The 27,227-nt window shown below is 52.0% G+C and overlaps 1 protein-coding gene across 2 annotated transcripts in view; it reads right to left on the reverse strand.

Annotated features, from left to right (window-relative positions):
- Positions 1-5,593: 5,593 nt before the first annotated feature.
- The window catches only part of SFXN5 (sideroflexin 5), a 101,601-nt gene continuing 79,967 nt past the window's right edge, over positions 5,594-27,227 (reverse strand). For both annotated transcript variants that reach the window (XM_074540724.1, XM_074540725.1), the window contains 2 exons: positions 25,205-25,322; positions 5,594-5,815 (listed from right to left, as the gene is read on the reverse strand). In XM_074540724.1, the coding sequence (XP_074396825.1) occupies positions 5,738-5,815; positions 25,205-25,322 (196 nt within the window). In that variant the 3' untranslated portion in view covers positions 5,594-5,737. The remainder of the gene's footprint in view (positions 5,816-25,204; positions 25,323-27,227) is intronic.

Genomic DNA, 27,227 nt, shown 5'->3' on the forward strand with positions numbered 1-27,227 from the left:
GGGACCTGGGGACACACCCAGAGCTGGGGACAGCCACCAGCACCAGGACTCCACATCCCAGCCTGAGAATGTCCTCAGAGCATCCTAGGGGATTGATCTGTACCCAGAGCTCTGCCCAGGGGGGTCTCACACACCCTGGGACCCTCCACGCTCCTCCCAAGGCCATCCCAGACTCTGGATCTCCATCCCTGCCCTCCAAGAGGAGAGGACAGCCCATCCCTGGGGCAGGTGGCATTGCCAGGGATGTCCCAGCATCTCCTGTCCCCGGGTGGCAGCGTCCAGCATTGGCCAGGTGACCCCACAGGGACCTCCTGCCATCCTGCCAGGACCTGGCACAGCCCAGGGAGGGGGCAGGAAAAGGAGGAACAAGGGAAAATGGAAGGAGCTGAGCTGTGCCCAGGCTGGAATTGGGACACCCATTGGGACATGGGTGACACCACCCTGGGCTTGTCCCCTGGCTGTCCCAGGAGCAGCCACCAGACCCATCCTTCAGAGAGACACTCAAAACTTCTCACTGGCACCTCGTGCTGCAACCTGGTCCTCGTTATTCCTTAATTAACATTGCCAAGAAATCAATTAAGTGCGCCATTTCTAATTAGATGCTCCAGGAGCCGACGGTCTCGTTATTGTTCCGTGCCGAGGGAAGGGCTTGATGTGAGCGGCGCTGCCCGGTCCCTCCCTCGTTCCCAATTACAGCAAACCGGGAATGCAGCACTCGGGGTCCTTCCCGAACCCAGGGCTCTGCTCTGTGCATGAGGAGATTAATTAGTGATTAAATGAACGTGCAGAGCGGTGTCATTGGCTGGGCCGGGGAGCTGCCTGGCACCGCTCGCTGGCCTGACAACCAGAGCACACGTGGAGCCGTGGCCTGGCCTGTGTCCCGGCCTCAGAGCTGCTGGAAGGGCTGAGGGGGACATTCCCTCGTGGGACATTCCCTCATGGGACAGTCCCTCATGGGACATTCCCAGGTGGGACATTCCAAGTGGGGCATTTCCATATGGGACATTCTCACATGGGACATTCCTATGTGGCATTTCCATGAGGGGCATTCCCACATGGGGCATTCCCACAAGGGGCATTTCCATGTAGGACATTCCCATGTGGCATTCCCATGTGGCATGCCCAAGAGGGACATTCCATGTGGTATTTCCATGTGGGACATTACTATATGGCATTCCCATGTGGGACATTCCCATGTGACATTCCCATATGGGAAAGTCCCACGCGGGGTATTCCCCTGTGGGCCATTCCCATGTGGAACATTCCCATGTGGAACATTCCCATGTGGAACATTCCCATGTGAGGCATTTCCATGTGGGGCATTCTCATACTGACATTCCCATGTAGGACATTCCCACGTGACATTCCCATGTGAGACAATCCCATGGGGCATTCCTGTGTGGGACATGCCCACAGGGGACATTCCCACATGTGACAGCCCCATGTGGGACATTCCCACATATAACATTCCCATATGGAATGGTCCCACATGTGACATTCCCATGTGACATTCCCACATGTGACATTCCCATTGCTCCCACCACAAGGGCAGGGACCAGGAGCTCCCAGCTCTGGGGCTGCCCCAGGAGGGATCCCAGCCTCGCTCTGCCTGGCAGTGTCAGTGCCTTGGGAGAAGTTCAGCTTTGGGGCTGCTGAGCTTTCCTGGTGCTGGAATCACTCCAGGTGGGTTCAGCTGGGGACACTGTGATCTCGGTGTCCCCATGCTGGGATGCCCAAGGACTCTGGGTTCCCAAGGGTTGGGGAGCACAGGGCCACCACAGCGTGCTCCTCATGCGGAGCCCTTGTCCTGCTTTGTCACCAGGCTGGGGACAGCGAGGGTAGGGCAGCACCCAGGGACCTGCAGTGTCCTGACTATCCCAGGGACACCTGAAGTGTCTTGATTGTCCCAGGGACACCTGCAGTGTCCTGATTGTCCCAGGGGGATGCACATGGGTTTTGGAGGTGTGGGGACAATCCCAGGGTGTTCAGGGCCACCACAATGTGCTCCTCATGCAGAGCCCTTGTCCTGCGTGTCACCAAGCTGGGGACAGCGAGGGGAGGGCAGCACAGAGGGACCTGCAGTGTCCTGATTGTCCCAGGGGAATGCATGTGAGTTTGGGAGGTGTGGGGACAATCCCAGGGTGTCCAGGGCCACCTCCCCACCCCAGACCTGCAGGGACTGTGGATGAGCCCTCCCTGGCAGGGGTTTGGGATGGGATGAGGTTCCAGGGCCCTTTCAACCCAAACCATTCCAGGATTCCCTGCTGCCAGAGGAGGTGGAGAAGGGAATGAGCCCAGGGCTTGGTGGCTCTCCCCAGCTCCCCCAGCAGCTTCTGCCCAGTGCTTTGGACAGGGCCACGACACTTGGAGTGACGTTGGGACAAAATCTGGGAGGAACCACTGCTGCCAGGGTGCCAGGGGCTGGCAGAGGTGACCCTGCCAGGGAAGGGCTGACTCAGGCCCAGGGTGTTCCACTGCTCAGCACAAACCCTGCCGAGCTGACTGAGCCCCTGTTGCTGCCACACAAAGCCAAACAAGTCTGACGGGGTTTGTGCGGGCAGACACCACCCCAGACTCATTTAGGGCCTGTCATTGTCACTTGTGTGACGGAGCAGCTGCCTTTGAGCCGAGGCAAGCTCACAGCACAGCTCCTCTGACATCCCCAAGCTGTGCCCAGCCCCTCCCCAGGATCAGCCCCTCTGCATTCCCCAGAGCTGCCTGGCTTTAATAACCCCGGGTCTCTGCTCTGGATGGATCCAGCCCCTGCTGATGGTCACTGCATGGTCACTTCTCCACCTCCTCTGGCAGCAGGGAATTCTGGAATGGTTTGGGTTGGAAGGGCCCTGGAATCTCATCCCATTCCAAACCCCTGCCAGGGAGGGCTCATCCACAATCAGGACACGGGATGGGAGCCCTGCTAACGATGTGTGATCCCTGCAGGTGGTGGGTGTGCAGGGAAAGCACCCACAGCCTCTCCCACCACGGTGAAACAGGGATCTGGCTCTTTCCCCAGGCAGAACCTGATCAACCCCTGGCTTTCCTTGATGGCAGCAGGGCCCAGGCTCCTTCCATCCACTGGGAATCCCTTGCAGATACCCCCAGCTCAGACACCATCCCTGGGCTCTGTGATCACCCACAACCCCAAATTCTGCTCCCTCCCCTCTGGTATGTCACAGCAGAGCTCAGCCTCCATCCCTCCCTCCTTCCCCCTGCTCCAAACAGAACCCTGGGTACTGCTAGCATCCATGCTGCCCTTCCTGGGCACTGCCACATCCCTGCTCCCATTCCTGGGCACTGTAACATCCCTGCTCCCATTCCCTGGGCACTGCCACATCTCTGGGCACTGCCACATCCCTGCTCCCATTCCTGGGCACTGTCACATCTCTGGGCACTGCCACATCCCTGCTCCCATTCCTTGGGCACTGTCACATCCCTGCTCCCCTTCCCTGGGCACTGTAACATCCCTGCTCCCCTTCCCTGGGCATTGCCACATCCCTGGGCACTGCCACATCCCTGGGCACTGCCACATCCCTGCTCCCCTTCCCTGGGCACTGCCATGTCCCTTTTCCCCATCCCTGGGCACTGCCATGTCCCTTTTCCCTTCCCTGTGCTCCCCCTCACTGCTGCAGGAGTTATCTGTCCCAGGGTGCTGCCAATGGGACAGATGGCCATGGAAATGTCCCCAGCATAGCTGTCACCTCCTTGTGCCCTCCCCCAGCCCCAGCTGGGGTGGGACCATCCTCTGGAAGGTGCATTCATCTCATGTAGTGCATTGAGGGACTGCCCTGGGCCCAGCCCAGCTGTGCTGGCCCTGGTGTGACCCAGAGCAGCCCCAGGGGTGAGCAGGGCTCACTCTGGGTTCCCAGCAGTGTTTGGGACAAGGAGCTGTCCCAGAACAGCAGCTCTGAGGGGCCTGGAGCTGCCCCTCCTGTCCTGCCTGCTGAAACCCACAGCATTCACCCCCTGTGTGCAATTCCTGCTGATTTACACCAGGCAGAGCAGGAGCAGGGCCCTGAGCTGCCCCACGGGGTGGATCCTTTTCCTGTGGGTCTGACCCCACACCTGGGGGGCTCAGGCCTCCCAATTCCAGACATTGCAACAAATCCATCAAGTACATTCTGTGTCAGTGGGGATTTGGTTTCTCCTTTCCCCCCCCGCCCCCAACCCCACAAGAAACTGGCATTTGAAGGGAAAGAGCCTGTGCCACCCCAACACCACCACGGTGCCCTCTCCATGGGATCCTGCAGGGACATGGAACCTGCAGGGATATGGGTCCTGCAGGCACACCCTGCCTCTGGAATGTTCTGCTGGTGGCCATGCTCCAAATAAACCTGAGGGAGTCCCTCAGGGTCGTATTTTGGGGTGAATTTTTGTTGAATTTTGTGAGATACCAGAATTTGTGAGGTACCTGAAAGCCAAACTGAGCCCCCAAAACTGGTGCAGTGTGGGGGTGACTCAGCTCTCCCCTTTAACCAGCCTAAAGCTTGAAGGGACAGACAGACAGACAGATGTCCCCAGAGGGCAGTGTCCCCTCGGAAGGTGCAGTGGCACAACATCAGCTCAGTACAGCTGCCAGGACCTGGCTTTGGGTCCTTGTCTGCACCAGCACAGGGACTTGGGCAGAGCTGGGTGTGCTGGGTGGAGGGGCTGGAGAAATGGGAGAGAGAAGAGGAAGAAGAAAGAAAGAGAAAGAGAAAGAGAAAGAGAAAGAGAAAGAGAAAGAGAAAGAGAAAGAGAAAGAGAAAGAGAAAGAGAAAGAGAAAGAGAAAGAGAAAGAGAGGAGAGGAAATTCCAGTTGGAAGGGGCTGCCATGATCCTTGTCCCACTGCCTGCCCAGCTGGGGATTGATCCAAACTTAAACCCCATCCTGTCCTTAGACACCAGCTCAGCAAAGCGTGGCTTAGCCAACCACCTGAGATTAGCAGCACCTCTGTCAGAGGGTGCTGGGTGGGACAAAGCCCCCTCAGGGCTGTGCAGAGGAACAGAGCAGCTCCAGCACCATTTCTGCTCCAACACTCCACCCATGGGCACCTCAGCTTTCCAGGATCTTGAAACCCAGGCCAAAGCCCCTGTGGAATTCCAGGGGGTGGGATCCAGGGCCAGCCAGTCTCGCAGTGAAGGGCAGGATGCCACCAGCAGTGTCTGCAGCAGGAGGAGTAGGAGGAGGAGGAGGAGGAGGAGGGATGGAGGGCACAGCCCAGCCCTTCACTGGGCACACAGACGTGGCAATTCCTCTTCAGCTCACGAGTGCTGAGGTGGGATGGGCAGGAAATCAACACTGGGCATTCCCAATGCCCTGATCAATCATATCCACGCTCCCCTGGGTCTCTGCAGAGCTGGTGCTGTGCAGCAGCAGTGGGGACTGAGCTCCCATGGACACACGATGTGCTGGGTGATGTCTGTGCTGTGCAGGCAGCTCTGAGCTCACCCTGATCTCCCTCCATGCAGTGCCAGCCATTCTGAGTTTTGTTAGCTAGTTCTAAAGTGGTTCAACGTGATTTTATTTGTTGTAGTTGCTGCTCCTGTTGCTAAGTTAAAACTTTTAATATGAATCTTTTTGAGTAGTGTGAGGTGTCAGTTCTCTGCAGGTGTTAATTCACTCCCGGGCTGCCGGGAGCATCTCCTATCACTGAGCTCTATTATTTCATCTTCTTCTTGCTGTTGTTTGCTTTCTCCAGGGCTGGAGCTTCCCCTCTTCCCTCCCCAGGCCTCCTGGGCTGGGATGCTCCTCTTGCACTCACAAGCCTTTGTTGTAGACCACAGTTTTACTGGTGGTGGCCATGGCGATCTCCGGCTCCAGCTGGGATGTCTCGATCTGCGGAGGCAAAGAGGAGCAGGATCAGAGCCCAGTCATGGATCACTTGGAGAATTGATTCATGGAGAGGGAGGAGATGGGGATAATTCCATGCCAACCATGCTGCTGCTGCTGTTTGGTGTGTGTGTCCCCCCCCCCCCCCCCGCCATGAGGATGGGTTTGCAGCACAGGGAACGCTGCACGTTCTGTGCCTGGCAGTGCTCAATGAATTATTGAGTGTCTGAGGCTCCAGCACATCCCACCCAGCCCAGCCTCCCATCCCTTCCTTCCCTGCAGCTCCCGGCACCCAGAGCCCAGAGCTGGACCTGCCAAAGCCCAGGTGGTGCCTGAAGGAAGAGCCTGGCTGGGCTCCACCTTCATGGCCAAACCCTTCCTGCCCCTTTCTCCATCTCCATAAATCTCCATCCCTTTCCTAATTTTTTTCCTTCCACCAGCTCCTCCTGAAGCTTTCCCTTGCTCTGAAATCACTTGGAATCTCTGCATCCCTGGGAGGGATCCATGGCACTCCTGGGCAAGCAAAGACCCCACTCCCAGCCGGGCCAGGACACCTGGGAAAACCTGGAATTTTGGGAATCCTGTACACTGAACCCACGCTGGTGCTGACACAATGCGAGGAACCCACGTTAAAAATCGAAATGCTTTTGAAAATGTTTAACCTAGTTAGACAAATTAGCAAAAATTTGTGCAAAACAATTTAGGTATTTAAAATATTCAATGTTTTTAAAAACTGGAAAAACTGTTCTTAGCTTTCAGCTGCAAAAACCCAACAAAATATAACATCAAAGCAATCTTAACATGAGGTGCAACATAACCCTTCAGCAAAGCTGTTAAACAGCTACTGAAGCATCATGGGAAATAGCACTTCATTTATTCAAATGCACATATGTCAGGTTTTTGCACCATATGTCATTCCAAGCTATTTACAGTAATAATTAAATCTTAATCAACGTTTAACCTCTGTAAAATGTTTGAAGGGATCTAATCACCCTTCAGACTGCACTAATGAAGGAGAAATATATAAACATAAAAAGAAAATGATGCATAGATAGCACACCAGAAAGAACAGTAATTGCAAAATTGTATTTCTTTTAAATATAATCAGCAAATTATGTAAAGTAAAGCCAACGAGTATTTTAAGTGAAGACATCTTGGGTGTCAGAGGTGTGATCAGCTAATTTTGTACTGCTATCCATAACAGATGTAGCATATTTTCTTTTAGTGCCATTATTAGCAACTTCACCATTGCTTTCAGTGCTGCAGCACAAAGTGAAGCATTGTGCCGGGAGAGCACCGGGAAAGGTGCAGCGGATCCGGATCCCACGGATCCCTCCCGAGGGAGGATCAGCCCTGCTCTGCTCTGCCTGCCTCTGACGCAGCTCTCCTCCCATTGTCTGGGCAGCTTTCTGCCAGGGACACACGGAGCAGCTCCGAGGGTTTGGGGCTGGGTGGGCTCAGGAAAATATCCAGGGGGGAAATGGAACTCCAGCCTGTGGGGCAAGGAATGGCTGGAGGAGGTGATGCCACACTGCTGCCAAGGTGGGGATGGGTCACAGCGTGGGTTCTGTCATCTCAGAGGGTTTTCCAACCTCAGTGAAATTTCTGCTTTGAAATTAATCCCACCTGGAATTGGGAGGGTCAGCGCCGACCGCCCATGGGAAATGGGGCAGCTCAAACCCAACCTGCTCCACAGAAACCAAACTTAGACGCCCCCCAATCCCACCCTCTCCAGTGGTTTGGAGAACTGGGAGCCCCAAGGAAGGCACAGCTGCCCTGGTGGAACCCAGCTCAGTGCTGGGACAGCCCCGGGGTGCTGGGGACAGGGCTGTGCCCAGCTGGAAGCTGAGGCTGTGCAGGGAGAGGGAAGGAAGGAGGGAAGGAAGGAGCAGGGCTGTGCTCACGCTCTCGTGGGACACAATTCAAGAGACAGCCAGCACAATCCAAGCTGAACAGCAGGAAGAGGATCCTGGTGGGAAGAGCAAAATATCGCAGCCGACTGCTGGGGGAAGGTGTGGGGCGTCTGTGGTGGGAAGTTTTCAGCACAAATTACAGGGAAGCCATCAGGAATAGTTTAGGCAGAGCTGAGCTTGTCTTGGTGGAAGGAAGAGATGAGATAATTGTTTGGAGATCCTTCCAGCTTCCAGCCCCTGGGCCAGGGGGGAAACTGCTCCTTTCCCTATGTGGGGAATGGGTTCTTCATCCATGGCAAGGCTGGACAGAAGGGTCTGAGGTGGGTTCAGAGAGGTGGGAGGGAGGTGGGATGGGTCTGGTGATGGAGCAGAAGGACATGGTAAATGCCTTAGGATTCATACCAAAGGTGGAAGTGCTCTAAATCCACATGGACGAGGCACCTGGGGACATGGTCAGGGCTGGGGGAGTGGTTGGACTGAATGGACTATGAAGGCTTTTCCATTTTAGTGATTCCATGGTTCTCATGCAGGATGGGCACCAGTCAGGGCCCCCTGTGATACCACCAGTCACAGGCACTGCTTTGGAGCTGTGACACCAAGCTCAAGCACCTTGCTGAAGCCTGGGAAGATGTTGGACACACTGGGGGTGACAGGTTGGACTGGAGCCTCCTCTGAAGGTCTCCTCCTGGCTGACTTTAATCAAGAAGGGATTGAAATCTGCTCCAGAGCCTCGGGAGCTCCAAGGGGTGCATCTGCACCAAGGAAAAATGTACAGGAAATTGGGAAAGCTGCTCAGAAATCCATCAGGAGGAACCTGCTCCTCCCACCTGGAAATCAGATGGAGAACAGGGAGATAGTGGTGGGTTACAGGTACCAAGACAACATTAAATCCCAGCCTTGCTGTGCACCAGCCTTTGACTCCCTTGGTGGTGTTTTTTGTTGGAAAGTGTAATTTCACTCATTTTGGGGTTCTGCTGTTCCAGCTGTCCCCAGTCCTGGACCTGCTCAGCCAGCTGGCCAGGGAATTGTGACAGATGTGGCGACCACAGCTCCTGGTCAAGATTTTGGTGTCTCAGCTGCCAAGATGACCCCAGTCATGGTCATGGCCATGCTGGGAACCCTCCTGTGAAGGAGCAGCTGCCTTGAGGGTGCTCTGAGGAGCAGGCTGGGCCTGCACTGATGGCACCTGTCCCACTGTCCCACACAGGGCACTTTGTCTCTTCAAACCAATGCCCACCATGGCACCGGGGTTGAATTGTCTCCATCCTCCTCTTCCCAGCTTGGTCTGTGCCAGAGCAAAGGAGGGATCCCCCTCCTGGCTTTGGGATGTTACCAGGGAAGGGCCTTCAGCAATGAACCCAGCAGAATTCCAGGAGGGACAGAAGCTCCCAGCAGCACTGAGGGACCCAGGGTGGGAAGCACCACCCCCAGACAGTGCTACAAGGGGGTTGTTTGGGGCAAGCCCCAGGATTTGGGGATTATGGTTGCACTGACAGCTTGGTACCCAATATGGGGAGCTCTCCACTGAGGCTGTGGAAGAACAGGAATTCCTTCAGTGCCCTGGAAGCTTTGCCATAGATCCAGGGAGATCCTCACTGAGGACACCACCAGGATACAGCTCTCAGCTCACCCAGAAATACGGCTGGGATGAACCACAGTCCACCCCAGCCCCTGGGAGCAGTTGAAACCTGAAGATGCTCCTTTCCCTCTGGCAGACAGCCAAGCACAAGAGGAAAACAGGGAAAAACCCCAAAATCTCAGTGCCCTGACCCTTATTGAGCACCTGTTCATGGCCCAGCAGTGCTCAGGTAGCGCGGGTGGGATGGCAGCAATGCCAGCACCTGTGCCCCTGCCCCGGTGAAACCCATCCCTCCCAGGGAACCACAGCCCATCCCAGCCCCTGGGAGCAGGTAAATGTTGAGGATGCTCCTTTCCAAGAGCACCAGAGGAAAATGGGGGAAAACCCCACTAAACTCAGTGCCCTGACCCTTATTAATCACTTGTTCATGGACCAGCATCTCTCAGGTATCTCGGGCAGGATGGCAGCAATGCCAGCACCAGGGTGAAACCCATCCCTCCCTCTCAGGGAACAAAGCTGGGAATTGCCTCCCCAGCTCTCCAGCTCTCTTCCCCCCATCCCTTGCCTTGCAGTGGGAGCCTCTCTCCTCTCATCAGCTCAGACAAGGCTAATTGGGGTGATAAAGAACTGGCTGGGAGTGCTGGCGTGGGCTGGAGGAACAAATGGTGCGGTGGTCACAGCTGGTGCTGCGGAGCCGGCGCGGGAGCGGGCGCGGGGGGCTCGGGGCGCTGCACGGGGGGCTCCCGGGGGGCTCCCTGTGTTTTGCATGGCTGCTGACACGGGTGTAGCGTGCAGGCACGGCCGGTGAGGCAGCAGCAGGCAGGAAGCAGATGCTTTTTGTTTGGGGTTGATACTCATTTCTATCCCAGCTCGGGAAAAGGTGTAGAAAGGAATGTGCTCCGGAGAGTGCGGGGAGAGAGATAGGTCTAGGCTGGCTGCCAGGGATCCTGGAACGATATGGAAGGCAGCTAGGGGAGACAGGAGCAGATGGATTTGGCATACAGCTCATCACTCAGCCAAAAAAAAAAAAAAAAAAAAAAGAAAAAAAGGAGAGGGGGGGAGAAAAGGGAGAAAGCAGCCAATTTTGGGAGGGGGAGGGTCAGGGGACTGGAGGATGCTGCTCCGGGCTGGGGGAAGGGAGGGCCAGCATGGCCACTGCGGCTGCTGCTGCTGCCAGCAGGGAGAGGGGCTGGAGGCTCCTTGGGAGCCTGGGAAGGGTCTCCTAGCCCTTCCAGCAGCTCTGGGCCATCTCCTCCCAGGCCTGTGGTCACCAGGGCACAGCCCAGGGCAGGGCTGGGGGCTCAGAGCTCTCGGGAGGCTCAGCCAGGGGTAGGAAGGGCTGTGGTACCACGGGATCGTGGAATGCTTGGGGTGGGAAAGGAGCTTGGAGATCACAAATCCCAACCATGCCCATCACTGCCAGGGCCACTACTGAGAGTGTCCCCAAGTGCCACATCCACAGGGCTTGAAATCCCCTCAGGGAGGGGGACTCCAAACCTCCCTGGGCACTCCCAGTGCCTGACCCCCCTTTCCATGGGGAAATTCCTGCTGGTGTCCACCTTGACCGTCCCCTGAGGCCGTTCCCCCTCTTCTTGTCCCTGTTCCCCTCCTGGCAGGAGCCACAAGGGCCCCCTGAGCCTCCTTTGCTCCAGGCTGAGCCCCTTCCCAGCTCCCTCAGGGATTCTGCAGCCGCTTCCCAGCTCCCTCAGGGATTATCCAGCCCCTTCCCAGCTCTGTTCCCTGCCCTGGTCACGCTCCAGCCCCTTTCTTGTCACCCATTTGCATTCCCAGTCCAATGGGACCTTCCCAGTAATCCAGGAGTGCTGATAAATGATGGGAAACGTCTCCCCAAGTCCTTCCTTGAGCTCTCCCAGCCCCTCTGGATGGATATATTCTATCCCATGGATTTGTGGTGTCCAGCAGCATTTCAGGTCACTGGCCGGTTCCCCTTGGATTATGAGACTTGGAGCACCTGGCCTAGGGGAAAGTGTCCATGGAAGGTGTCCTTGACCATAGAAAGTGTCCCTGATCATGGAAAGTGTCCCTGGCCATGGAAGGTGTCCCTGACCATGGAAGTTGTCCATGGAAAGTATCCCTGTCCATGGAAGGTGTCCCTGACCATGGAAGGTATCCTTCCTCATGGAAGGTGTCCCTACCCACGGAAAGTGTCCCTGCCCATGGAAGGTGTCCTTGCTCATGGAAGGTGTCCCTGGCCATGGAAAGTGTCCATGGGAAGTGTCCCTGATCATGGAAGGTGTCCCTGCCCATGGAAGGTGTCCATGAAAGGTGTCCTTGCTCATGAAAGGTGTCCCTGCCCATGGAAAGCATCCACATCCATGGAAGGTATCCATGGAAGGTGTTCCAGATCATGGAAGGTACTCATGGAAGGTGTCTCTGGCCATGGAAGGTGTCCATGGAAGGTGTCCCTGACCATGGCAGGGGGTGGATGAGATGGGTTTTAGATCCCATCCCACCCAAAGCACTGAAGTGTCCCCTGTGGATGGATCCCTCAGGAATGAGACAAGGACAGCAGTGCTGGCTAAGGAATCCTCCTGGAATTGCCACAGACCTGCAGCCAACTGAGGGGGACCTCAACGTGAGAGAATTTGGGAAATACTCCAAAACCCTTTGATTATATCACAGAAAACATTTTTCAGAGCATCTCCAGCCTCTGGCTCCAGAGCCCAGCAGCTGTGGAGCGCCAAGGCCTCTCCATGTCCTGCTCTGAACAGCACCAGCCACCCCCAGGGCTGGCATTTTCCTAAATCCACAATTCCAGCTCTTCATTTGTCCATTTGCTGCCCTGAGGAGATATCCTGACAGAGATTTTCCTCCCATGCAAGTGTCCAAGGATTTATCAGCTCAGCTTTGTTAAAACCAAAGACAAAACTCATGGTTCTCCTCAGCAAGGCAGATTGTTGCCTGAAATGTTGGTGTTAAAGCTCTTTTCTAACAACTTCCCAGTTTCTCTGCCCAGTTGAAATCCTGGTATGCCTCAAAACTGGACACACTGGTTGAGAGATGTTCTCATGACTGAAGTACAAATGAATGATTAATGAATTATTGGTATTCGATTTTCTGCCCAAATCACTGAGTTGGGGAAAAACAGTTTTGAGAGAAACCTGAATTTTGTGACATTTTCCTTCAAATTAATAATAAAAATTGAATTTAAGAGGTGACCAATACAGTTCTCTTCATTTTAAGTTTCTCTCAAGTCTTTTTGACCCCTGTCTTTGAAAAAAAATTTCAGTTTTCATAATTAAAAAAATGTATTCAGTCAAAATGTTTTTCACAAAACCATGGAAAGTCTCCTGACAGGTCAAGATTAGATCCATGGAATCATGGAATGGTTTGGCTTGGAAGGGACCTTAAATCCTCTCATCTCCACCCTGTCCTACAGCAGCTGAAGGTGGGTGCTGGTGGCCAAAGAAAAATCTGGAATGAATAAATATCAGGAGGCCAAATATCCCAAATTTACTCCTTTTCATTGCTCCAAAGAAGGGAGGAAAGATGGAAATGCTCTGCCTGTGACAGAAGCCATGGTCAGCACTTTTCCACCAGAGCTGGATCAGGGCTGCTGCCTCACCCTGGGTTGGGGGAATTAAAAAGCACCAGAACTTGAAATGAAAGTTATCTTTAAACAATAAAAATGGAGGAAAGTTGGAATATTTGGCTGTCTAGAATATTTGGTTGTTTTGGCTTTTGAGAGTTATTAAGTTCAGGAGATTTCTTTTGTAGTGGAATATTTGGCTGTTGGGGGTTTTGAAGGTTTTTCCATATCAGGAGACTTTTTGTTTGCCAGAGATGTTCCTGCCCTCAGCTGAAATGGGAATAACCAATTGCCCTGAAGCAAAGCAGATTTCAGGATTTTTGGGGCAGCTGTGGGACTGCAACTTCCCCCCTTTCACTGGGTTGGGCAGTGCTGGTTTCATCGCTGGATTTGATGATTTTAAAGGTTTTTCCTGCCTAAATGATCCTGTGGCTCTGTGGTTTGGTGGTGATGGATTAATGGTTGGATTTGACGACCTTGAAAGTCTTTTCCAACCTAATTTCATGATTCTACAATCAAGGGTGGGAGTTTTAAAAGCTTTTTAAACTTTTGGGGAATTACCACAGCACAGCTTCTCTGAGGAAAAATACTCAGCAAAGACCTCGACATTTAATCAGGTGGGAAGAAGGGAAATGTGGATTTGGGAGAAAGGAAAAGGAAGGGAAATTTGGGAATGTGGATTTGTGGAGACCTGGACATTAAATCAGGTGGGAAGAAGGGAAATGTGGATTTGGGGAAGGGAAATTTGGAAATGTGGATTTGTGGCTGGAGCAGGGAGCTGCCCTGGCCCAGGGTGTCTCTGGAATGAGTGATGACAACAGCCACGATAACAGAGCACAGGTGGGGTCCCAGCCCACACCTGGGGGAGGTGACCCTGCTCCCTGCGTGTCCCAGCCTGTCCTGGAGCAGCAGCCCCTGAGCTCCAGCCCCGTGGTCATCCCCAGTCCATCCCCCTGGAGCTCTGCTGCTCCCACTGCCCACCTCAGGGACCCTACTGGGCCTCAGAGGACATCAGGGGGACCTGGCACACAGAAGGAGCTTCTTCTTGGTCTTGCTGTTTGAAATCTGATGGTTTCTAAGCCTTTCTTTGGGGTTTTGGAGAGGGTTTGGTTAACACTGAGCTCTCAGAGCCTCAGCACTTCCAGCTTTATAAAAACTGGAAAGTCAACCCCCAGCATGGCACCAGCTCCAGGTCACTGCAGAGTTGGGAGTTTGGGGCTTCTGGGAAAGCAAAGGGGTGCCCACAGCACCAGAAACCTCAGCTGCTCAAATAAAACCACCAAAGCCCCCCAAATAAAAGCTTTGAGACCCTAAGATTTCAAATAGCAAGATAAAACTATTTACTGTGTCTGATTTCCAGAGAGGGGAGACACCCAAGGCCTCTGTGGGAGCTGAACCTTCTCCCCTCTGCTCTGGAGGTTTGCTCAGAGTGGGAGGTCCAGAAACCTCAGCTGCTCAAACAAAACCACCAAAGCCCCCAGATAAAGGCTTTGAGATCCTAAGATTTCAAAGAGCAAGGTCAGAAAAACTTCCCTGAGTGTCTTCCAGAGGGAGGAGACACCCAAGGCCTCTGTGGGAGCTGAACCTTCTCCCCTCTGCTCTGCAGGTTTGCTCAGAGTGAGAGGGGATGGGATGGGGTAAACCTGAGATTTCCACAATAAATTCATTTCCACAGCAGCTCCAGAAAGGTTTTAGGCTGGCACCTAAACCACACAGGAGCAACAGTGTGGTGACCTCAGGGCTTGTGGCTTTCCTCAGGACAGGGCTGAAGGAACTTCTCCCTGGCTTCCTGGAAGAGCCATCACATTCCAGGATGCAGTTTTTTGGGGTTTTTTTGGAACAGCCAAACCAGTGGATTGGTGGAAAAGTCACCAGACCACTCCAAATATGGCCTTGAGAGCTCCTAAAATTGCACAGTTTGGTTATGATTCCTGATCCTTGATGGAATGGAAAGCACCTACACAGACACTCAGAGTTTCTCCTTTCTTGGAAGGAAAAAAAAAAATCCTACTTTTGAATGTGGACATTATTAAAAAATGTCCATTTGGATGAAAATGAGCTCTTAGGTCCATTCCAGCAGGAATTCCTCAAGCAGCTCTGCTAAGGAAGAAGGAATTTGTTGCTCTTTGCTGAATACATCGACCCCAGAATTCTCCTGCTGTTCAGGAGGAAGAGCACGATGGAAGAGCAGGATTTAGGATTTCCCTTGGTGCTTTAGGGAAGCTGAGTAAATTCCTCAGGATCCCAACCTCCAGCACATTTCCTTCTCTCACAGACCACCAGCCTCACTAGGAACAGGAAATTCAAAAAGCAATTACAGATAATTACATATGTGAGATGTGATTAATAAGGCATCCTCAGCCCTAAGCGGGCAAGTCTGGACAGCTAATCCCCTTCCTCTGCATCCTGCACCTCTTGGGGAGCTCAGAGCTGCTCCAGATGAGCCAAAACAGCTCCAAATACACCAAAAAAGGACAAATCTAACCCTGTGTGATGAGAGGGGCAAGGCAGGAGATGGGCAGGGAAGATGTGCGGGTGCACAGATAAAGAGGCCTCTGACCAGGAATGATGATATTAAAGGTATTTCTGATTAAATGATTCCTGTGTCGGGACAGGAGTCAGACTCTTCATTTTCATTTTTCATTCTTCATGGATCATTCCTGATTCCAGCTCATGATTGCTCGGAATCATGGAATACCCTGAGCTGGAATGACGAAGGATCCGTGGCCAGGGGAGTCAGGCTGGGCTGGCAGAGGAGGGGCAGGGATTTGGTTTTCAGGCCCAGAATAAAGCAGCAAAGCCCAGGAGCCAGGGGAGGGCTCAGGAATGGCCATGGCAGGGCAGGAATCCTGGGGAGGAGCCCCTCTGTTTACAGTAGGTGCTGCTGAAAGGTGTCCTGAAGAAAGACAGCAATTAACAGGCCAGCGAAAAAAATGGCTTCTTTCCACAAAGAGCCTTTTAAGTCTGTTTTTCGGGCCACTTTAAGGGTTAATGTTTAGCTGTTTATCCGGACTTGTCGGATGTCAGCTCTTTCTTTTGACTCCTAATGGCTTATAGCCATCAGGAGGTGAAGCCTCCTCAAAAGAGCTGGTGTCAGGAATGTTTTTTTATGCCCACCAGCACCCACACACCTGCACAGCCTGTGCTTGCAGGGGGATAGTTTACATACTTGAACCTGTCTCCCAGGGCCAGGGGTATAAACATGAAACCAGATCCTGTCTGACAGCCCTGGGCGCTGCAGAGGGTCCCTGCTCCCACAGGCACCCCCTGGCCACAAAGCACAGCTCGGGTCAGGCCCTGCTGCCCAGCTCTGCTGCTCCACCTGGCCGTTGTAGGGCTCTGGAAGGTGTTCAGCACCTTTGAGTAGTGAAACAAAGGAGAACTGCCAGGAACAGCCATCAAAAAGCAGCTGGGTCACAAATCAAAGGCTCCGGCACAGGCAGGGGAGGGAGAACAAAAGCACAGCCCCCACAGCCATCAGGGCTCTGCTCACTGCTGACCTTCCCTGGCCCCGAACTGTCACCGAGCCCAATAATCACCCAAACAGGCGGAGCAGGTGGAAATTGAACCACCCTGAAGTGGCCCAGGGGCTCCTAAGCAGTGGTGGTGGAGCCCCTGAAGGCCTTCTCCTTCTCCTCCTCCTTCCCCTTCTCCTTTTCTCCTTCTCCTTCCTTCTCCTTTTCTCCTTCCCCTTCCCCTTGGAAATGCCCCTGGAACCCTGGCAGTGCCCTAATCCAGGCTGGACAGGGCTTGGAGAGGCCTGGGACAGTGGGAGATGTTCCTGCCCATGGCAGGGGGTGGAACAAGATGAGTTTTAAGGTGGGTCCAACCCAAACCATTCCATGATTCCAGGATTTTAGGGAAGCATTTTCTCCCAGAAGTGACTGAGGTCTCCCAGCACCAGAGTAGGGAAATTCTTTGATTTTGAGATTTTGAGAAAGAAGTGGGGGTGGAAAGCCCCATGAAAATGGGAGATGTCATGGTCCAGAAATGTTCTTTGCTTGGCCAAACTGGCTCCTTCCCTCCTGGTCCAGAGGAGTTTCAGTTGGGACTGAAAAATCCACAAATCCAAAGGGCACTGCAGGGAAGAGCTGCCAAATGAGTTTGGGAAATGAGGATGGCCCTGGGACAAGGCAAGTGCTGCCTCTGTGGCATCAACACCATGGATCTGCAGCTGGAATCCCACCAGGTGGAGCAGGCAGAAGGAAATTACCAGGACACAGCATCTGCTCCATCCCAGAAGGAGAACCTGAGGGAGCATCATCTCATGGTGGGAATGAGGAGTTGCCACGCAGAAAGGAGAACCTGAGGGTTCTCCTCACTGGAATGTCTCAGCAATGGAATGTTTGGGCTGTGGGGTCTCTGCAGAAGCACCAGGCTCTGACCCAAAGCCCTCCCTGGAGCAGGAAGGGAAATGTGGATTTGGGGAAAGAAAAGGAAGGGAAATTTGGGAATGTGGATTTGTGGCCTGGAGGCTGCAGTATCAGCAGCTCAGGACAAAGCACCCCTGCAGCCACTTTGGCTTTGGTATGTCTGCTAGCCATGGCTGTCACTGCTTGGGCCTGACTTCATTCCCTCTCTGACACAATGAAAAGCCAGTTCTTCATTCTCAATCACTAAAGTTCTTTGCTTATTCTGAATTCTGTGTTCTCCTTGCTCTTGTCAAAAAATTTTCCTGCATATTGAGCAAAGAGTAATAAAACACCCCCAACTTTTAATAGTGTTCTGAAGACTCTGCCTATGGAGGAATAGAAAACATACTGTGGTGTTTCTTCTGTGAAGGCAGATGAGGAGCTGCTTTACTTCGAAAGAAAAAGGGAAACTCCTTGCTCCTTGCACTTTACCTTGACTTTTGCTGCATTTGATACTGTAAAGTACAATAGTACAAATAGTACTGTAAAGTACAAGGGCAGGACAGGACTAAGCCTGGCATCCCTTCCCATGCTCTTAGGGAATCCCTTCACCCAGGAATGCTCTGGACTGCCTCAGGGAGGTCTGGAGCACCTCAACCTGCCTCTGTCCTTGCCCTGAATGCACCTGAGCTCCCCAAAAAGTTCTGCTGTCACACTGACCTGGGGTTTATCTCATGGAGGGTGGCCTGACCTTGCAAGCTCTAAGGCAAACCCAGCTCCAGGTCTCCTTCTGAGGGTGGAGATGATGCCCAAGACTCCAGGTGGGAGCAGGAGCTGGGGCAGATCCCTGCAGCCAGGAGCCAGGTGTGGCTCCATCAGAACTGGGGGTGACAGATATGCCCCTCACCTGAGGAGATCTTTGCCCTCCAATGCTCACCTGAGGCCTGTCCTGGAGCAGGGAAACCTGACTCCCCTCAGTGGGGGATTCTGGTGCTCTGGTGTCAAAACTCAGCTGAGATAAATCCCATCAGCCTTGAGAGACCCCAGGAAAAACCATCACAGCACAACTGCTGAACACTGATGGATGGACAGATGACTCTTCAGCTAATTACAGTTGAAAAGTGGAGTGTTTATTACAGCACTGGGCACAAGCTGAACAATTTCTAAAGGCATGTGCACCCTTTGAGAGTCTAAACTTTTTCTCTGTCTCCTCATTTGTTGCATATGCATTAAGTTTTGCAATAGGTTTATGCATATTTATTTCTTATTAGTCTTCGTGCAGAGAGCTCTCTGGTTGTCTGTCCATCTCCTGCACCTTTGGTTTTGGTTTAGTTCTTGTTTCAAGGTTTAAGGAACCTTTCTTATCTTCTTCTAGCTTGGAAGTTCACATTTCTTTCACCTTGTTTGAGGCAGTTTTGTGAGCTACAGGCTTTTGTGAGCACAAGCTTTTCACAAATACAGGAAATTAATGAAACAATTCAAAGCAGCACACTTTACTTAAATCTGAAATAGATTTCTAACTTAATTCCTAACCCATATCTCAGCACCTGCAGTGGGCCAGGCAGGGAATCCACAGGAACCAGAACACCAGAATGGCACAGTCTGCGTCCATCCACCAGGGCAAACTCTTCCCATCCAAAGGGAGCTTTCATCTCTTGGCAGCTTTCCTGGCAGCAGGATCCTCCAGGATCATCTGGAAAACCCAAACTGCCCCAGGGAGGATGCGGACAATCCACCAGCCATGGCCAGTGCTCCAGGCTGTGCTCAGATCCTGGAAGTCCAGATGGAGTTTAGGACTTCCTTGGGCCATTATTTCCTATCAAAGATGGGCTGGGAGCTTCCACTGGAGTTCTGTGCAACCCCTAGGGCCTGCTGTCCCCAAATGTCACCTCCTCTCCTGCCACCTCACCCTGCCAGGGACAGCAACATGCTCTGGGAGGGTCACTCATTTTCCAGCCTCTGACAGGAACAAGTCCATCCTCACTGAGGAACTCCAGAAACTTCATTAAGCACCACCACCCTTCATCTGAAGGCTGGGAAGGAGCTCAACTCATTACCAAATACCTCAGATCTTCCCTCAAGTCCTACTTGACCCATGCCAGTGTTCAGCCACCCACTGTCCTGTAAATCCTGGAGGTTCTTCTCAAATCAATAATTTCATGGGCATTCAAGAAGCCCCCTGGGATCACCTCTTCATTTGAGGCTGACATGGAGAACAGAGATACTCTTGGCTTTGTCAACAAGGGAAAGGAAAGGAGATAAACCAGAAGATAAGGGAGAAGATAAACCAGAAGATAAGGCAAGGAGATAAAGCAGAAGATAAACCAGAAGATAAGGGAGAAGATAAACCAGAAGATAAGGCAGGAGATAAACCAGAAAATAAGGGAGAATATAAACCAGGCAATAAACCAGAAGATAAATCAGAGGACAAGACAGAACATAAACCAGAAGATAAGGCAGAAGATAAACCAGAAGATAAGCTGGGTCAGCACTCAGGAGAGGAACCTTAGATGAACCTCATGGTGCTCCCGGAGCAGGAGGAAACCATCTCTGATGCACAGCTTGAATCCTCTGCAGTCTTTGGGAGATGCTTCCCACTGAGCTCCCAGCCTCCTGCCAGCCCTCCAGGACCTCGTGGCACTTCTTTGCTGAGAGGAGCTCTTTCCAAGCCCAGCCTCCATCCCAAGGGCTCACAGACTCCCAGGAAACCATTCCCCAGCCCCAGAAGCAAAGCAGAACTTCTCACTTCTCAAACATTTTTCCCCCATGGCAGCTGGCAAATCCCTTCCCTGGCTTCTCATCCAAGTTGGACAAAATTACTGCAGAGAATCCCTCCTGCTCCCCTCCCCCCCACGCAAAGCAATCCCAAGGGAGGGATGGTTCCATGGGGACCCCCTGCTGGATTGCATCTGATTTCCCTCCTAAGTATGGAATGGGGAAGCGTCTCGAGGGCTATGGCTGTGACCTCCATACAGCTCTTTTGTCAAGTGCCATTTCATTAAAAAATCAGCCTTTTAACTGTGGACACATTTCAACCTCACCAAATCTGCTAATTATTGACAGTTGGTGAAGAGGAGATTTCACTTGTTCCTCCTGTTAAACTGCATCTAATTAGTAATTACTGGTTCACTGTCATCTTTACTGCAATAATCCCACTGCACATTGGCTCATTAACCTTTTGCTTTTCTAAAGCAGCCTGCCAACAAGATGAAGGCTAAAACAGATTGGAAAACAATAGCTCAGCCTTGGATTTTAGGCTGTTTATTCCCCTTGTCCTGGAGATCCAAAAGGAAGATTATTTTTAAGGAAAGGCTGAAATCAGCCTTGTTCTGGAAGACATCTCGGTTCACATTGAGCATCATCCCAAAAATACCCTTTAAACTTCCCCCAGGTGAGGGGCTCAGGTGGTTGAAGGCTTCTGTGCCATTCTCCAGCTCCATTTCTCCCTTTCTCACCTGGCCCTGTCCACCTCTGTCCCCAGGATCCCTGCGGGCAGGGGGTGACAGGAGCTCCTGGTGGACCTGCTGAGGAACGCTCTGGAGGAGCAGGGCCCACGGGGCAGGGAAGCAACCCCGTGGTTCTTTCTGCTGCTGCTACACTGAATTTCATTTGCACAAGCCCCATTTTCGGTTTGGAGCTGTCACAGCTGTTTCCATTGGCAGTGCATAGCTGAGTAGGAGTTGTCAGTGGGGATGCTGCGGGATTGGGAGAGGGAAGAGATTCCCCGGGGGGCATGGGAGGCAGTTGGAGGTTGTGGGCTAAATGCATTAACTACATGTTTCTCCTAAACTTAACAGCAGTGAATTACTCAATGCATATTGATGGCTTTAGGTACCACAGTTAACACTATCCTGGGATGACAGGAACGTTTCTCAGCAGCTCCAGCATGAGTATTCCCATGGATCCATGGTTTCGTGGCTGGTACGAGGGGTTTATTTTTATAATGTTCTCTTTAGAGCCATAATATCCAGAAACAAGCTGTGATTCTGGAGCACCGCTGCAGAAATCCAACTGGAATTTCATACCTACCAAACGCAGGGCTTGGCTAGGCTGGGTATGCACCCAAAAAAGGCTCAGGGTGCATTAACCTTGCCAGCACGTGGAGGTTGCTTACCTCCAGAGCTCCCTTTCCCTGTTTTCAGCCACAGCTGAGCCTGATTTCCCTGGAATTGTTGTAACACAGGAGTAACTCTGGAGCAGCTACAGCTGATGGGACAAGGTGGGTACATTTACCCAGAAATTTCATTAAACCTATTGCAAGGCTTCAGTTCTGCTGGAAAACCAATTGTGAGCTTGAGCCCTGTTAGGATCAAAGGTGGCCACAAACTCCTGGCCCAAAACAAGCCCTCCATGGCACATCAGCCTCTGTGTTTGCTCCCTGACCTCCAAAAGGTTCTGAGCGTGTGAGCAAGGGCAGAACTTGACTCACTCACAGCTCCTGCTGCTCACACCACAGCCCTGTTTTTGGAACAGAGCAAATCTCTTACACCTTGTTGCTGATCTGGTACAACAGCCTGGTCCTGTCCTGCTGTGCCCATGACCATGGGAAAGCAAAGACATTCCCACAGAGATCAGTGCCTACACACCTCTGAATTCCTCATTGACAGGACAGAATCATGGAATCATTCAGGCTGGAAAAGACTCCAACCTGATCGAGCCCAGCCACTGAAGTTCAGGGTCTGGTGATTAGTGCCCAAAAATTCACAGCTTTTGAGAAATACTCCCTGCAAAGTTTCTTGGATTTCCCATCCATAAATGGATCCAGAGGGGTTGGTGCAGGTAAACCACTCACTTTGCTCCCTTGAGCATCCCCACAGAAACCTCCAAAGAGATTCTGGAGAACGGGGGGAATGTCCTTTGTAAACACTCACACGTTTATAGAAAATGCAAACATAATGGGAAAATAGGCTAGGAGAGCTGGGAATGTTCCCCTGGAGAAGGGAAAATTCCAGGGAATCCTCAGAGACCCTGAAGGGGCTCCAGGAGAGCTGCAGAGGAACTGGGGACAAGGCCTGCAGGGACAGGAGCCAGGGAATGGCTGCCACTGGGAAAGGGGAGATTGGGCTGGGATCTTGGCAAGGAATTGCTGGCTGGGCTGGAATTCCCAGATTTGCTGTGGCTGCCCCTGGATCCCTGGCAGTGCCCAAGGCCAGGCTGGACATTGGGGCTGGAGCAGCCTGGAACAGTGGGAGGTGTCCCTGCCATGGCAGGGGTGGCACTGGATGGGATTTAGGGTCTCTCCTGATCCAGACCATCCCAGGATTCTGTGACTGATCAGCCCTGGCTGCCCCTGGAGCCCCTGAGCCTGTGGTATAAGCAGATGTGGGACTCAGCTGTGCAGGGCTCCCATCTCCTGGAGCAGAGCTGGGTGGCAGCTGGCAAAGCCCAGGCAGGCTCTGGAGGGCTCCTTTTCCCTGGCAGGGAGTGTGGGCAGCCCACATCATCCCGTCTGATCCCTCAGCAGGGCTGATTCATGTTTGCTCTGCTCAGAACATCTCAGCTGCCTGCACGAGGTCACTCCTCACAAGGTTGTCACTGCTGCCTGCAATCCCAGTGTCCTCAGAGCCAAACCACTCCTGGATTTTCCCTCTGGGTTAGAATTCATTCAGCTCCTAAAATCAATGAGATTTTCCCTGCTGGAATAGCAGGTACTGCACAGGAGGAGTTATGTGAAGTGTGTGTTATTTTAAGGAAAAAAATTTTCACTGAAAGAATAACAAAGCACTGGGATGCTCTTCCCAGGGAGGTGGTGCAATCACCATCTCTGGATGGGTTTAAAAAAGACTGGACACGGCACTTGGTGCCATAATTGAGGTGTTAGGGCATAGGTTGGACTTGATGATCTTGGAGGTCTCTTCCAACCTCATTATTCTGCAATTCTGTGATTCTGTCACCCAGAAAGGCACAATTCCAGTGGGAGGTGTCCCTGATCAGGAAGCAAGAGTCCTTAAGGTCCTTCCCAGCCCAAACCAGTTTAGAATTCCAGGATTTTGGAGGAACGGTGGCAATGTCTCCTTTGGGATAAATGAGGTTGGTGGTACCTGCTGTGGCCTTGCTCGAGGATTATCCTGAAAGGTTTTTCCTGGAAATAGGGAGGAAATTGGAAATTTCCAGGAAAATTGCACCAGGGAAGGCTTAAACTGGATATGAGGAAGGAATTCTTCCTGGAAATGGTGGTCAGGCACCCCCAGGGCAAGTCCCCATCCCTACAGGGATTTCACAGCCATGTGGCACCTGGGGACAGGGTCAGTGGTGGCCCTGGCAGTGCTGGGAGAACAGTTGGACTCACTGATCTCAGAGGGCTTTTCCAGCCTTAAAACCACTCAGATTCCCTGGGAAAGGAGCAGAAGGGATGCTGTGTGCCCCAGCCTCCTTCCCACGGGCAGCCTGGACCTGCTCCAGCTGCACCTTGAGCAGGTGTGAGACCTGGCAGTGCTGCTCAGCCTTGCCAAGCCCAGCCTGGGAGCAGAACTGGGGATCAGCACAGAGCTGAGGGCCTGGAGCTGAGGCTGAGCTCCTGCCAAAAGCACTGCCAGGCTCTGGGGGTGCACAGAGCCCACGAGAGGCAGGGAAATCACATTGCTCCTGCAACTGGGGCTTGTGCAGCTTCTGACTGCAATGCTGTGTCTGCTCCTGATGGAAGGGCTCCAAAAACGATGTTGACTAATTAGAAAAAGTTTAAGGAAGAGCCATATGAATCATTAAAGCTTCAGCAAACACGTCTTTTAGCAAGAGGCTCCAAGACTGAGATAAATTCAGGTTCTTAGAGAGAAGGGACAGTTTTCTCTCAGCCTGGAGACAGCAAGAAGGACAACAGAGAATTCCCAACGTGTTTGTCAGTCAGCACACAAGTGTACAGCAAGATTCCCTGGCTGGAAGTCATGGATAAACCCATCCAGACTGAAAAAAAAATGAATTCACGTGCAGACACTGATACAAACTCCTGATCCAGTGACAGGAAAAGAACCTTGTGAGAGAGCCCTTGTGTTTCTCCCTTAGGAATAGATACCTTCTCTGGAAATGCACAGATTTACAACCAGGAAAAGCTCCAATCACCAAATTAAAGACTTAAAATAAACCCACATGAGCAATTTGTTCAGCTAAATTGGTCTGAGGGATTGCATTGGTCACTCCCTGTTTCCTTGGCTGGTTTTCATTTGTTCACCCCCAGGCTGGGCCTTCCCAGGAGATGAAAAAGCAAAAAGCCCTTAGAGAAGCTCTGGGGAAGAACAACCCCCTCAAAGGGGTGGTCCAGGCTCTTGGCCTCATGGACAGAGCTTGGGTTCAATATTTTAACTCCAAGGAAAGCCCAGTGTGAGGGGCCTTCCCCTGCCTGGTGAAGCTGTGCTGTTCAGGAGAGGAATATTCACGCAGAATTCTACACAGAACTCACAGAATCATCAGGTTGGAAGAGACCTTCAATACCATCAAGTCCAACCCAGCCCCAACCCCCCAACTTAACCCTGGCCCCCAGTGCCACATCCAGGCTTTGTTAAACACACCCGAGATGGTGACTCCACCACCTTCCTGGGCAGAACATTCCAGAACTTTATCACCTTTCCGTAAAAACCTTTTCCTGCTATCCAACCTGTATTTCCCTTGGCACAGCTCGAGGCTGTGTGCTCTGGTTGTGTTGGTTCCTGCACAGCCCAGCCCCAGCTGAGCACAGGCACCTTTCAGGGGCTGTGCAGAGTGATGGGGGCACCCCTGAGTCTCCTTTTCTCCAGGCTGAGCACCCCCAGCTCCCTCAGGGGTTCCTCACAGGGTTTGTGCTCCCAGCCCCTCTCCAGGCCCCTCTGGATGGGCTCAAACATCCCAAAGTCCTTCCCAAACTGAGGGGCCAGAGCTGGGCACAGCATTTGAGGTGTGCCCTCCCCAGTGCCCAGGGCAGGGACACAAACCAAATTCTCCAGGAATGGAGGGCCCACAGGAGTGGGGCATCCCCAGGAAGGCAAAGAGGCCATGGTTTGTCACCCCCTGAGAGCCCCAGACCCCACTGACCTCGGACATCTGCGGGAAGAGGCTGATGGCCAGGGGCAGGGCCAGCCCAAAGGCAGCCAGGCACACGAGGCTCTGCACCGGGAGCAGCATCCGGGGCCGGCACCGCAGCAGCCACGTCCTGCAAGGGAAAGGCTCAGTTAGAATATTCCAGGGACAGGAGACAGGGCAGAGCTAGATTCTGCAACGGAAAGGCTCTGTTAGAGCACTGCAGGGACAGCCAGAGCTCAGTTAGAGCATCCCAGGGACAGCCAGAGTCACGTCCTGCAAGGGAAAGGCTGAGTTAGAATATTCCAGGGACAGGGGACAGCCAGAGCCAGGTTCTGCAAGGGAAAGGCTCAGTTAGAGCACTCCAGGGACAGGGGACAGCCAGAGCCTGAGGCAGAGATGTGGGACTTCAGGCTGCTCTTCAAAATGGGTTTATTGCATAGAAGTTACAGCAGCCTTAGGTCATGGGTGACAGAGCCATGCCTAAAGCTGCCAGCTCCAGCTCTAGGCAAGTCTGAACACCCTTTAGTTTTGGTTACACTGCATTTTATATTTTCCTTTGCTGAGCATCTTCACACATAACAACCAATCAATACCTTTATTATTACCTACAGCCTATCATAATTTCTATCATTATCATGTTATGGTCAATACTTTCCAATCATAAGAGTTAGTATGGTACAATCACCATATTATGGTCAATACTATCCAATCACATGGGTTAGTATGGTACAGTTTAAGCTTAGAATTGTTTTTCAGTTTTCTTGCAGTGGAAAATTCTTAGATCTTTTTCCTACTTGCCAAATCAATGTTTGTTTGCCTGTGCTATCTTTCTGCTTTTTAAAGACCTATTTCTGATTGGAAAAAGCATCTTTTTGTTTGTGGTCAACAAATCCTTTGTTCTAGTCATAAAACCTCCTTCCAGCTCGACTTAATTGTCCAGTAAATGTCCTGGCTCAGCAATTGTCAATTTATACATCTATTGTTCTTCTATATCAAAATTTGCTTCACCTCTGTTCTGCTCTCAGGTTCTACATCCAGAGAGCTTTCTGCCAAGCACACACATCTGTGAATATCTCCTTGTCAAACTTCCATCCTTCCCAAAGGGGAGTGCAGGACATCCCTGGATGGGCTCTGCTGCTCACCTGGACCTGCTGTGCCCCTCTCCTCACTGGTGTCAGCCCCCTCAGAGAACCATGGAATGGGTTGGCTTGGAAAGAGCTTTAAACGTGATCCAACTCCTCCTTATGCCATGGCAGGGACACCTTCCCCATGCCAGGGTCCTCCCAGCCCTCCCAGGGAAGGGACAGCTCTTCCTCAGCAGGTCACCACCAACCCCAGCTCCACCCACCCCAAAATGGGTGAGGCAGAGCAGGTGAGCCCAGCACAGTGACCCTATCACAGGTGAGCCCAGCACAGGGGACACCTGCAGCAGCCTGGAGCTTATGCCCCAGGTCCCTGAGAGGCACTGGGAGCTCTGGGAGCTTTGGGAAAGGCACTGGGAAAGGCACAAAGAGCTTCATTAATGGGGTGATAAAGGCACAGCATTGACAATCCCTTAATTTGTTAAAATCCAGCGCCTGCAGAGGGTGGCAAGGATGTTTGAACATTTCCTCTTCCTGGGGGACGTTTATGAGTTCAAGATTTGTTAACAGCAAACTGCTGAAGGTGCCTGCAAGGTCAGGTTCTGGTAATGACCCAAAAGTGACCCTTTGATGGAATTAACACCAGATAATTGGGACAACATTTGGATGGTAGGAGCTGGTATATTAAATATATTCCAGGATAAATATTAACTAAAATATTATAAATATTAATAAATATTATTTATAAATAAGAAATATTATTTATAAATAATATATAAATATTATAAATAATAACGAAAATTATATTAAGTATTATAAATAATAATATTTAATACATGTTCTAAATAATAATTAAATAAATAATATAAATTATAACTGCCTCAGGCAGTTTACGAGTTTTAAAGGGGAAAATATAATTTGTGAAGGATTTATTCCAGAGCCATTTACAAAAA

Source organism: Zonotrichia albicollis, chromosome 5 (genome assembly GCF_047830755.1).
Source record: "Zonotrichia albicollis isolate bZonAlb1 chromosome 5, bZonAlb1.hap1, whole genome shotgun sequence".
Lineage (NCBI taxonomy): Eukaryota > Metazoa > Chordata > Aves > Passeriformes > Passerellidae > Zonotrichia > Zonotrichia albicollis.